The 12,836-nt window shown below is 52.3% G+C and overlaps 1 protein-coding gene across 1 annotated transcript; it reads right to left on the bottom strand.

Annotated features, from left to right (window-relative positions):
* Positions 1–3,813: 3,813 nt before the first annotated feature.
* ETH_00020340 (uncharacterized protein) lies at positions 3,814–9,896 on the bottom strand (the record flags this gene model as incomplete). Its single annotated transcript, XM_013380644.1, has 3 exons — positions 3,814–4,212; positions 4,442–4,668; positions 4,859–9,896. 3 exons carry the CDS (start codon positions 9,894–9,896, stop codon positions 3,814–3,816), a joined length of 5,664 nt encoding a protein of 1,887 aa, XP_013236098.1.
* Between the last annotated feature and the right edge of the window lie 2,940 nt (positions 9,897–12,836).

Below are 12,836 nucleotides of genomic sequence, written 5' to 3'. Positions count from 1 at the left end.
GATTAGGATTCCACCTGCAGTAAAAGTTACCAAGTAACTGACAAAGTGCCAGAAAAAAACAAGTGTTCAGCGTTCGTTCGATCAACCACAAAGTTGTGGAGTTTCGAACAAGCGTTGTAATATACTATGAAAGCCTCAGCCAACGCAGTGAATCCCCTTCACGTTACCTTGCTCGGCCTTTAAATCTGTGTATGAATTAGAACATTTCACATTGCGTTCAAAGTGTCACTCAAGAGGGATTATGGAGGCCTGCTGAATAGATGCTGATAGCAGCTCCAATAAACCGTGTCGCTCTGAAAAACATATCTCCGCTTAATTCTTCCTTAATTCTGTCAGACGACTTCAATTCCCACTAGATCTTGTTATGCATGCAATTCCTATCAAGGTGCCACTGAGGCACACTGAATTGCCATGTCCAGAAAAAATCCAGCGTTCTTGCATAGCTGTGCTTAGAGTCTCCCAGCAATGAAAGACCTACAGTTCCTGGCTTTTGATAATGCTGCTCCAAGGGCAGTGATACATTTGGAAGACTTGTCTTCCTGTTACTATTGCATACTTTTAGCCAGTCACATGCAACGTGCATTCCTTAAACCTCAAAATTCCATGGGCTTTGTAGGTGGGACTCCCGTCGCTTCAGCGCCTGTCATCGCCTACTGGCCAGTTCAGGAGAGTTTCGATTGCTCTATCCTGATTTGACATATATGCTACGCCGTTCTAAGTCACGCTATGGCGTAGTGGCTTCAATGTATCAGCATAGACCATGGGGTCTGCGTTGCAGACCTGTTGCGCGAGCAGGCCACCTAGCAACAACAAAAGATGAAGTGGCATGCCTGAGTAGTGCCTGAACTGCGCAGAAGAATTGCGCAGAAGTAGACGAGCTACACGTCACAGACCAAATGTTGTCCTCATGCAGACAGCGAGGGCCGGGGAACCAGCACCGACACCGTGAGTTGCAGTTTCAACATTAGTCTTTTTTGTGATCGCGGTTCTCCAAAGAATCATCATAAAAGATTGATTCAAGAGACAATACTTTATGACGAGAAACAACGCCTGTTGTAGAACGCAGGAAGCCCTCCTTGTTGGCCGGCTTTGCGAGCTGCAGCGCGGCACTCGCGCGCCCTTTCAGGCACGAAATGCCCTCAACAGGAAGAACACACCTGAAGCCTTTGCAACTTAGCTCTGGTTGATACCTGCTTTGCAGTAGCCCCACAGTCGTTTTGTTACATAGTTTCCCCTTCCGTAAGGCTGCCACGCCTGGCACGCCTCCATCTGCTACCCCGTAACGAGATACCCCTAGTGTCATCAGCCTACTGTCTACCTACGGGATTCTCAGAACACTTTGGAGAAGCCGAGGAATCTATAATGCAGTCGGTTGTGTCTCCTTTTCAGCTGTACTTCACGAGCGTAACAGCAACTTGGTGGGGACGGCGTCGCTCTACATTGTTTCTTTTGAAAGAAAGAAGCCAAAGGATGGCCATCTGGGGTGCGCCTTCATAAGCTTAATCAGGTAGCCTTTTAAAGGGGGAAAAGCACCGTTAGACACCTACCCAGGTAGGGACCCATCTCCTCACTGTCGTGAACCGATTTTGTACTGGTCAGAGAAGTAATAAGTTAGAGTAATCTTACACCGATATGGAGACGTGCTCCCTGTCAGGCTATGCAAGCTGAGAAAATACTATATTTGTTGTCCTGTAGACACAGTGATAGAGGATTAGCTATAAAACATTTCCAGCTTCGTCCTGAAGCAGTGAAGACGCTCTGCGTAGGCTGTTGCCACGAAGTCCTCACCTGGCTACAAAGTGAGTTTCCACTTTTAAAACAGTATCCCTGATTTTAAGTATATTGTTCATGTGTTGAAGTGCAACGGGAACAGGCAAGCAGGAAGTGACAGCAGCAATGGCGACTTGCCCTCACCCTCAAACCGTCTCAACCACTCCACACCGCTTCAGACATTCGAAATTAAATAAGCACAGCACCAAGCGCATTCCACTTGTAAGAAGGAGGGAAATACATTAAAATATGGGCTACAAAGACGTAACAATTCCTTACTGCCACCCACTCACAGGCTTGCCTTTATAACTAGAGTTGACACCGAAGCACCGTAGCTCAGTGGGAGAGTGGGGGGCTCATAACCCCCAGGTCCATGGATCGAAACCATGCGGTGCTAGCTTCATACTTTTTGTTCCATCACAACACTATTTTACGAAGTGAGTTCAACCGCAAACTGCAAGTAATTTCTTTGTGGGAAGCCACCTGGGCCAACTAAACGTGTTCGGCAAGGCTGAGTAGGCTTCCACAATCAACCCGGGAAGGCGATACACACAGTAGGTAGCCAAAACATAGATAGGCTGCACACTAGTGCAAGCACTCCTCAAGCCGATAGGAAATATGGGTTCCACCAGTGCTGGTGCATTTCCTGCGCGACTCGAAGGTGCGTCGATGCTCCAAATCATCGGCTAATGCCCTACGTTGCCCCACCCTCGCCGAAAAGGCAATCAATACCATTACAGCACACTAGGAGCTGACAACACCTTGCTAATGGTGCCTCTGAATTCCTAAAGAGGGGCCTCCTCACTTTGAGGGATGTCACGTGCCTGCAGAGAACATCGACGCCCAGTAAGGTGTCCGCACACCCGTGCTCCTGTTGAGCAAGAAAAAGCCTTTCAAGTCGCTTTCTGTTCTGTTTTTGACTAAATTTTGTTCTAGTGGGGGCCAAGATAACAACTCTGGCCTCCATCCAAAAGGGGGAACCCTGTTCGATGCCTCCACCCACAGCAACACGAGAATACAATAGGTCCGACATTCCTGCTACCGCAGTTGAAGCTGCTTTCGCTGCTAAGCTTGGTTGCCTCCCTGTTGAACTACTGACACAACTGCAAGCAGCTCGCACGCACTTCTGTTGAGGCTTTGTTTGCTAGCTTGCTAGCTAGCGGCTTCATCTGTGTCCTTTCGCGCTTTCTAAGTCCAAGACGTGTCCAACAGGCCTTTCAGTTGTTTGATTCTTCGCAGCAACAATGGGCAAGCTGATTTGCACCAGCACCTGCAACCGGAGCCCTTACTGTTTTATGAGTCCATCATTTTCACCATGTTTACCTGATGAGGGGTTCCACAATAGGAAAATATGACGGCCTCTGGGGCCCCTTTGTCCCCTAAAGCCCCACACCGTGTCTAGGTCCCTTCACGACTTCTATCGACGCAGAGCTCTCCGTAATGCGAGAAATCTCCTGCGGGCCACTGCGTAGAGCGCTACCGCCAGGCAAGATGCACAAGCGCCCCAGTTGTGACTCCAAAAGACGGACAGTGGGCCTGTCAGTGACCGCGACCCCTAGATGCAGGTTCCCAACGATACAGTTTTGCCTGTTCTCGCCACTTCTGCCGCCCCTGCACGGAAGGACTTGAGCTATTCACCGGAGGGACCTGCTCCACCTGATCGCACTTAGACTCCTTGTGTCCATTAGAGGAGTATTTTGCTGCAGCTAAGGCAGCTTGTATGCTTGCGGCACACAAAAAGACGGACATAGGATGGCCCAAAGCTATGCTGCTGGTGTTGTCTCTGCTGCTATTCCTTCTGCTACTGTCGCTGAGGCTGGAGCCTGCATTGCTAGTGTTTTTCCCGCGTGTCTTCGCATAGCTGCCGCGAAAGCACTGGTGTCTCGTGACTAGCCGGAGGGTCCCACAATTCTCAAGATAATCAGGACTCTTTTAGTCCAACTTGTTGATTTTGTTGCTGCTGTTGCTTTTGCCGCCTCCCCTGTATCCGAAGGCTTCCCGTGTGCCCAATGCTACCTCCTGTTGCTGCTTTTGCAGCTGCCCCTAGTGAATTTCTTGTAAGAAAGCCTGCGTGTCTTGCTGCAAAAGCAGCAGCTCTTGGTGCGGCTGCTGCTGCTGCTGCACAGGCGGTAGAACCCTGTCTCCGACTCCATGACCTAAGGGGTGCCCAGACGCTTCAAGCCTTAGCGCTACTGCTTTCTGTAGGGCCGTCTGATAACCCAAAGTTTTAATAGAATAAGTCCTAACACATGAGTCTCCTTCCCCGTAGCGGCAGCACCAGTACGGGTCTTGCGGGCCCCTCAGAAACAGCTGCACCTTCGCAACACGCTGTTGTAACAGCAAGTCGAAAGCGCATATGACAGGGCCGTTAGGGCCTCCCAAAAAGCGACGCCCTACATAGCGGTACTTTGTTGCGTCTGATGCGCCTGTTGCGCCTGACTCCTGCGGCAGTAAGCGCATCAAAAGCAGCGATGCCAGGTAATCGTACACACGCAGCATACTCCTACAAGCTTTGACAGGAGCTGTTTCTGCAATCAACACCAGAGAAGCCCTGCCGCATGTGGCTGCAGCTGCGCTTTAAGCAGTAAATGCACCAGCATCGTTAAAACTTGCATGCAAAACAGGAATGGCTACAGTAACAACGGATCCAGCACTTGCAGCAGCGGCTGACGTTGTATATCTGAGGATTCCAACCAACTCCACTAAGCGGGTGCATCGCTTGTTCATTACTTGCCGTCGTTGCGTCAGTTGTCGCTGCTGCTGCGGGCGCTGCTGTTTCCATTGCCGCATTACGTTCTAGATCACTTGGTACAAGAGAAGGAAGTCCCCAAAGCGACCCATATGGGGCTATAGCGGAGAGGCTTGGGTCTGTCAGTAAAGCCACAGGCTCCGCGGTTGCTGGAATACAACAGCATGGCACCACAAACAGAAGCCTTACCAGCAGCTGCAACATTGTTACCGCAATGTTAAAAGCAGTTCTCTAGACAACAACGGCTTAGCATGAACAAAGAACAGTCTAAGCCGCATTACCAAGAGTTAACAGGAAAAGGGGAAGGGTAGTAACAATTGTAGCACAAACGGATCACACCTGTCAGGTGGTCCTTGGCCTTGTCTGCACTTGCACTTGAAAGAAGGCAATCAATTATTGCCAACATCATATTAATATCGTCAACGAGCACTCGCACGAGTGACTCCTTGTGCTCCAGCAAGCTGTCTGTCTGCTGCTGCAGCTGTAGCAGCCTTGCTTCCTCGCAGTTGCACTCCTCCAAAACTTGAGAAACGGTTCCCCATGCAAGGCTCCACTTGCCGTAGCTGCTGCTGTTCGCGACACTAGCAATTATACTGCTGCTGCTGCAGCCGCTGCTGCTTTTGCCTTTATAAGTGTCTCCTTTGACGTCAGAAAAGGCTGCAGTGAGCCGCTGCGATATTTCCTCCGCTACTTGTTGCACCGTCGCACGGGTGAGAACTGGCTTGCGGCTGTTTCGCGCTGCCTTGAGACCCTCAATGAAAACGCTTAGTGGCGCAGCCATGGCTGTGGAAGCAAGATGCTGGCGTTGAAGCTGCATTCGCTGCAGGGCACGCTCCCGTGCTTTGCACGTCTTATCTTCATCCGAGCTCTCAGGAAACCCTGCATGCGCTTCTTGAGTGCAACCCGCTTTGTACGCCTCCTGAAGGGCAGCAGCAGCAGCCGCCGTGCGGCATAAGTGCAGTGCCACATGCAAGAGCTGTGCCGTCTGCTCGTTGCTACGAATCGCTACCTCCAGATACCGCAACTCGCGCGCCACTTCTGCTGCTTTCAGCTCCAAAAGCCGCCAGTGCCGCATGACAGCCGCGACAGCCTTTTCGTCAAGGACTCCGCCAGCTGCTCTTGTCGCCGCCGCTACTGCCTTTGCAACTACTGCTACTGGTAAAAGCCTATCGTTGTAGCTTCCTTCAAGGTCTTCCGATGAACCGTCCTGGCTGCTGCTGCTATGATGGGCTGGCACAGGTGGAGCTGCTTTCGCCTTTGCCTCTCCTTTGTTTGGAGCAGTCTCACAGGTTTCAGCGCATCCTACTTTAAAGCTAGACGTTTCAGGGCATTCTTCGTTCTTAACGAGATGCCCCGTGTGCTGTATGTCTGCCTTCGCCAGCGCTTCTTCAGCTTTGGGCTCTCGTTTTGCTATGGGCTTCTGTACGAGAAGCCTCCTGGAAGCAGCGTCATCAGTGTCAGCCACACTGCAGACCGAATTGATGCTGTTGACCTTGCACCCCTTGACTAGATCTGATAAGGGCTTCCTGTTACAAATGCTGCTGCAATTTCTTGTGTCGCTGTACGTGCTGTTCTCCTTAATGCTATTCCAACACCATCTAGGAGGGAAGGAGGAAGCCCTTGGAGTTCTCAGCACCGGTTTCCACGCCAAAAGTGTTTCTGTGGCCGCTGCGTCTGTTTGAAAGCCGTCTGCTAGAAAAAGAGGTATCCCCGAAGGGGGTTCTCTTGGCGTATTATCTTTTGCCTCTAAGCATGAAGGTCCCGTGACTACCTTACCTTTCACATTTATAGAAACGTCCTCTGCCGAAGCCGATGTAGAGTTTACTGGCAGCAACGACTCCAAACTACATTCACTCTGCTGCTGTTCCTGTTCCTGCTGCTGCAGGCGGTGGAGCGTGCTAAACCACCGACTGCCCAGAAGGCCCCACTGGCACATCCCAGGAATCTCCTCCTCTAACTGCATGGTTGCTGCTGCTGCAGCTGAATATGTCATCGACGCAGCAAAAGCGCTCGAGTTTTCCCACAAGACTGTTGCTTTTTCCGAAGCGCCAATGCCAAAGGCAGCCCCACGCGTGCCGAGGCTGCCACAGAGAAGCAAAAAGTCCGACAGGCGGGCCCTTTGTAAGGGCAGTAGGGGACGCCTCGTTCGAAGCTTCAAACTACAACTGCAGCCCCACAATGCAATCCTCGATGCGGAGCAGTTGCATGTAGCCGCATCTGCGGAGTCATGAGCAGTTGCTGGGAAGTCCATAGCGGGCAACAGCGGCTGTTGTTGCCGACTCCACACTTTCCCTCCTTCAATGCTCAGAATACTGAAGGAACCCTGCTCTGTGTGGCAGCTAGGAGAAGGTGGCAACGCGCCAAGCGGCGCAGGGTGCTGCTGCTGCACCAGCTGGCGCTGTTGTTGTTTTCTGCTGCTCTGAGCACTGCGATGACCATTCGACTTTCTTCTCAGAGCCCCTTGAGAGCCTTTGTTGTTGGCGGAAACGCCCATATTCCCCACTGCTTGTGCTAACGGGGGCACTATAGGATGCGACTGCTGCTCAGCACAGTCCTTTGGAGACCCCTCCTGCAGCATGCTCTCAACCCTCCAGTTTGAGTAGGCGCCCATTTTGCTGCTGTCTAATGCTTCACTGCCGGTAGCTAATCCACAAATAGAAGTTCCTACCGACCTATTCATGACAGTACCTATTGCTGTGTCGGCAACAGCACCCCCGAACATCCCTTGCTGCTGCTGCGCCAGGCGTTGCTGCGGCAACGACTGCGCGACCCCCATGGAGATTCCTTTTGCTCCAAAGCAAGGGGATCCCGTGTTGTTGGTACCTGTTGGCAGCGGGAGAACCGGTTCTTCCTCAGGGCCCGTCGTAATACTTCCCTGGGGCATCGGAGACCCTAAAGGATGCTGGAAGCAGCCAAGGCCATGGGAACCTTTGTATATCTGCGGGGTCGGGGTTCCCTGTGGACCCCCTAAAAGCAGAGTAGGGTTATAGTCCCAGACACCTGTAGATGGTACATAAGCAGCCGACCCCTTGGCGACCCATGGGTGAGTCTTTAGGGCCGACAGCAATTCTCGCCAGTCTGGGACGGTGGAACTTCGGCAAGCCCCAGATGAAAGCCAGCCACCCCCCATGACTGTGCTATCCGCGCCTTCCGCTCGAGGTCCCTCTAATTCTGGAGGCACCACCCAAGATGACGCATCTGAGCGGCTCTCTTCATCGGCGACTCCTCCCCTACCTGGTTGCGCTACAGGCCAAGATGCTGCATTGACATCTGCTTGTGCAGGTATCCCTGCATCTGTTGCTGGAGCCGCTGCCGTTGCCATTGGCCGTTGCTGGGCATCTTCGCCTTCAGTATTAGCGAATTTGGTTCCAGTAGCAGCAGCCGCAGCCGCAGCAGCACGGCTGAGGGCCAGAATGCCCTGATGCCATGTGCGTACCTCTTGGTCCGTCGCTGGGGATCCCGTTAAGTGTACATAGACAAGAAACATCTCTGCAAGTGCCAAGGCGACGTCGTTAGAGTGTCTCCTTAGACTGAAACTCTTCATTCTTTTTTTCCCCCCTACCAAGTATCGAGCTCGCCACTCCCCTTTTACAGGGTGGTGATAGCACTGCCGAGCGATAGCCTCGGGGGCTGTCCCCGCTGCTGCAGGGGGAGTCCTTGAGGAGGCCTGAGCTCCTACTGCAGGTGGGCCTCCTGACACAAGAGGAACGTTCTCCAAGACAGAAGAACCGTGAGACAACTTGAGGCATGCAGACGCGTCGCCAGACACTTGAGCGTCCCCTAGAGGCAGGGCGCTCGGTCCGCATAACATGCTACCAACAAACGTTTCGCTGCCTATAGGGTCTCCCTGTCTCCCATCTGGAAGTGAAGGACCTGCACAAGGGCGACAGGGGGCCCCGCAGGGTCCACCAGGTACAACAATCTCAGGCGCCCTGTACGCGCGGGACCCTTCCTCTACAGACAGCAAGCTCAGTCGTTGAGTACTGCTGCTGCAGTTGCTGCCGCTACTGTCGCTACTGCCGTTATGCACAGATATGCCTGCAGGATGAACAGCACCAGTAGCACCACTTCGTGACGCAGCAACAAACGGCGCCTGTTGGGCATAAACTTGGCCCAGAGACATATTGGGGCTGTACAGATTTAACGCTGATGGCCCCTGTGGCACATCCTGCAGAGGAAGTCCCCCAAATGCCGGCTCTGCCGCAGGACACACAAAAGGCAGAGGCCCGTTGTGGAGCAACATTGATTGCTGCAGCAGCTGCTGCTGTTGCTGCGGCTGGAAGGCCTGATGTGGCGGGAACTCTTGCGCAGGAAGCATATGAACCTGTTGCCGCAGAGAGTGCTGCTGCTGCTGCAGAAATTGCTGCTGTTGCAGCTGCACTGACTGCTGCTGCCGCTGCACCATCGACTCCTGCTGCCGCTGCACTATGTGATACTCTTGCACAGGCTGCTGCTCCTGCAACAACTGCTGCCGGCGGTGGTCCACGGGCTGCTGCAGTTCTTGCAGTAACTGCTGCTGTGACGGGTCCACTGGCTGTTCCAGCTGCAGTGATTGCTGCTGCTGCAGTAACTGCTGCTCACGCTGCTGCTTAACGAAAGTTTGCTGCTGAAATAGATGCGGCTGCTGCCTCTGTTGCTGAAGGGAACTGTCAGGCATCTCACTTGAGCCTGAAGGCCCTTGCAGGACCATTTGATTATGCGGCTGCTGCTGCACGAACTGTTGCTGCAACAGTAGCTGTTGTTGCTGCTGCTGGTGCGGCTTCATCGGTAACACACCAGCAGCAGAGCTGGAGGTCAGTCTCTTGTCACTTGCCCTTCTCTTGGCCGGCCTTGTGGTACAGCTGTTGGTTCTGCTCCCTCGGCTGCCGCTGGTGCCGGCTAAGACCGGCGTGTTTCGCTTGGTTCTGTTGCTACTAATGCTATTCGTGGTGCTCATAAGCCCATTGTTTCGCACCGTCCCAGCAGACGCTGCAGAAACAAGTGGGGCGTCGCTATTGGCTCCGATGACTTCACCATTTAGTTGCAAGGGCGGCTGGCGTTGCTCACAGCCAGCCGCCGTTTCTGCTACCACTGTTACTGCTGCAGCTGCTACCACTGTTGGGTCGTTGATTTTGGCCGTCATCTGCTGCTGATGCTCTCGCAGTGCAGCGTCAACCTTCAAGGGAGGAACGCACCCTTCATCAAGTTTGGGGCTGACAACCCAAGGCAGACCCGCAGCGCCCAGAAGCTGCTGTGGGTCGCCATGGGTACCGGCGGGTGCACTTTCACAGTCTGAGACGGCGTCGCCGCTGCTGCTGCTGCTGCTGGTGCTGCTGCCACTGCCACGTCGACAAGTGTGCCGTTGCAGCCCCACCGTCGAGCGTCTCTGCCGGTGCATTTCGGCGTAGCTGTAACAGCATCAGCAAGCAGTGGGCTCTACTGGCTTCTGCTGCTGCTGCTGCAGGTGCTGCCTCAGTTACTCATGGACACAGTGGGCTTCTGCTCCCGTTGAGGATCCTGTGCTCCGCAGGACCCCTAGCGCGGGACAAGGAGGACCCCTCATGAACCATAAAGACTATTGATTTAGCTGCTAAGGCCCTCTGCCTCGCTGGGGTCAGAGCACCGCCCCTGGGGCACAGGAGATCAGCGTGTGAGAACAGCACAAGGCCAAAAGAGATCACAACAGTGGCAGAAGGGCTAAGAGTCACCTCCTTCGCGTTCTGCTGTGTACATTCGACCATTAGTCGCAGTACGTGAGGAGGCAGTCCTCTGTGTGCCAACTCGAGTTGTGACCTAGAGCCCACAAGGGCCTTCCGTGACTCCCTGTTGCCTTGTTGCTCCCGTGAGTGCTGCTACTCCCGCTGGTGCTCTTGCCACTGCTGCTACAGCTGTTGCTGCCACCGCTGTTGCTGCTGTTGCACGTATTTGTTCACCTACAGGGCCCCTCTCATTTTCGTCGGCTCTCGGCATGCACGGCCTGGGGCCCCGGCTGTTCTCCTGTGCCCGTGCGCGTCTTTTTTCGGTCTGGCAGCTGTACTTGAAATGATATACTGATAAACGACCTCAATTAATACGCTGAAATTACCCAGATCTACTGGTAGACCGGTGGCTATCGGCTGGTGAACTCACACCTTTTGTTCCATCGGTGTTGCACGTGGTAGGCGGCAGGCTGCTAGCCGTTGCTTCTCTATTCTTTACTCCCCAAAAGCGCACATAGAATTTAAATTGAATAATTAGGCTTATTCCAAACCGCATTATGGCATTTACAATAGTTTTTCTCTTGCTACGGCACTGGCGACGCAGAGGCAGTGTGGCGTATCGATATAGAGGAATCGCAGTCTAGTTGTTTTACTTATACTCAGAGACACCCTGCTACTTGCGTACCACTTAAGTCTCTTATGACTGCACATTTCTGCTATAGTATATTTGTTTCTATGTGATCCCCGATACAGCAGAAACGTTCGTAGAGAATCCCTTGCCTACCGATTCTCTGGTGGGAGGCTGTGCAGAGGACGGAGTGCCCTTTTGTTTCCGTTGCTCCTCTTTAACCGCCATTAAGAGAAGGAAACTGATTTTAAATCAAACTAAAGCGGCGCGTTGTATGTAGAGTCGGCATCGTAAGGAAGATATCCAAGACACCGCACGATCTGGAGACCACTCGAAGGAAGAGCGGCAACAAAGGACCGTCTAGAGAGCACTTCAAAGCTTCTGTGCCAGCAAAGTGTCAAATGCATTCTACCTTGATTTTTTGCTCCTGTTTCCTTCTTGGCTGCGTTCCGTGGGTTGGACGCAGTACGCTATGTGAACGCTTCTCTGTAGCCTGAAATAATGTGCCCTATGCTGCCACAAGTCATAAAAAGCGGTCAAATTTTGATATCTTCAGTGCAAATAACATGAAAATAGAGATTGATTGCGTTACACCTTGCATGGCTGGCTATTCTTTGCCTACTGATGAAGCCAAAATCCGCATGTACACGTACACTACATTGGGACTGTCACTAAATAGCACAAGAGAATACAGTTCGCTGTGAGCAGGTGGGAAGTTCAATTAAAATGCCTCAATATAGACACAGTATCATCACTCTTACTATTTCGACGGGATGAAGTGTGCTACGGTAGGCATTCTGCGGTCCTGGTGCCCACTTTGCCTTGCTGTAGCTGGCTGTAGATAAGCATAGAGAGGTGTAGACGCTTGGCACTGGCTGAATTCCGCGTACTAGCTATGGCTTGCCGATTTAAGCCTTCTGATGAACAGTAAATGTTCTTGTGTTGGCACTAATTGCACGGAAGGTCATCAAACCGTGGACATTGGGGATGAAATTAGACAAAGACGGCATTGCACACCAGGGAAGTGGTGCCCTTCATATGCAACACCAGCTATACAAAATCAATGGCTGCCACTTTTTGCTTCTTCCTTTGCCTGATGCTCTCCCTAGATACGTATCTAGTGGGAATTCGAGCTTGGTGACAGTTTCAGCCTACATTTCCAGTTAAACGCATGCGTGCATTTGCTCGATCGCAGATGTATTGGAAAGCATGTGCACGTGTGGATGGGCAATGGGCAATGGGCAATGGGCACACACACACACACACACACACACACACACACACACACACACACACACACACACGCACAGAGAGAGAGAGAGAGAGAGAGAGAGAGAGAGAGAGAGAGAGAGAGAGAGAGAGAGAGAGAGAGAGAGAGAGACAACGTGCATTGTGCGTGCACTGCTAAACATGATGCGGACTATGTATCAGGAGCTCATCACTGCCGGCACTATGCCTCGTGCTTCCTCACAATGACCTTGCAACGAGCTGATGAAGAAACGTATGGACGATTACGAGACTGAGACAAAGCGTGGCGTGAACTTGCAAGCGGCTCGCTCCCGACAACTGCACGCATCCCATCGCATCGTTTCAACTGCTAAGCTTCCTTTCCCAATATGCACGTGCTCACATCCGCTCAACGGCGGCACACATGCATCCACACACACTCACGTAGGCCCAATTAGTTGTGCAAAGCAGATATGTTTGAAAGTTCATGAGTTGGGATTCTGTGGAATGTGAGCCAATTAGTTCTGCAGTGAGTTATGCAAAGAAGGCTCCAGCTTGCTACGTATATGGTCGCGCTAAAGTTCCCGTTCGTCAAATAGAGAAACCCACTCTGAATATTGCCAGGAGAGTGGCTTGAGAGCACGCGTACCAGTAGTTCGAGCCACACACAGTGAAATTTACAACTGTTGTATATCTTGTATCAGTGTTCTCGTCTCATGTGATGAAGGATATCCGCATACACTGTCGAAACTAAAGCTTGCAAGCAAAGAGGAGGAGCATTCAC

This window comes from Eimeria tenella, genomic scaffold (assembly GCF_000499545.2).
Source record: "Eimeria tenella Houghton genomic scaffold, Eth_scaff76, whole genome shotgun sequence".
Classification (NCBI taxonomy): domain Eukaryota; phylum Apicomplexa; class Conoidasida; order Eucoccidiorida; family Eimeriidae; genus Eimeria; species Eimeria tenella.
The sequence above is the reverse complement of the archived record's forward strand: the minus strand, read 5'-3'. Positions and strand labels throughout refer to the sequence as shown.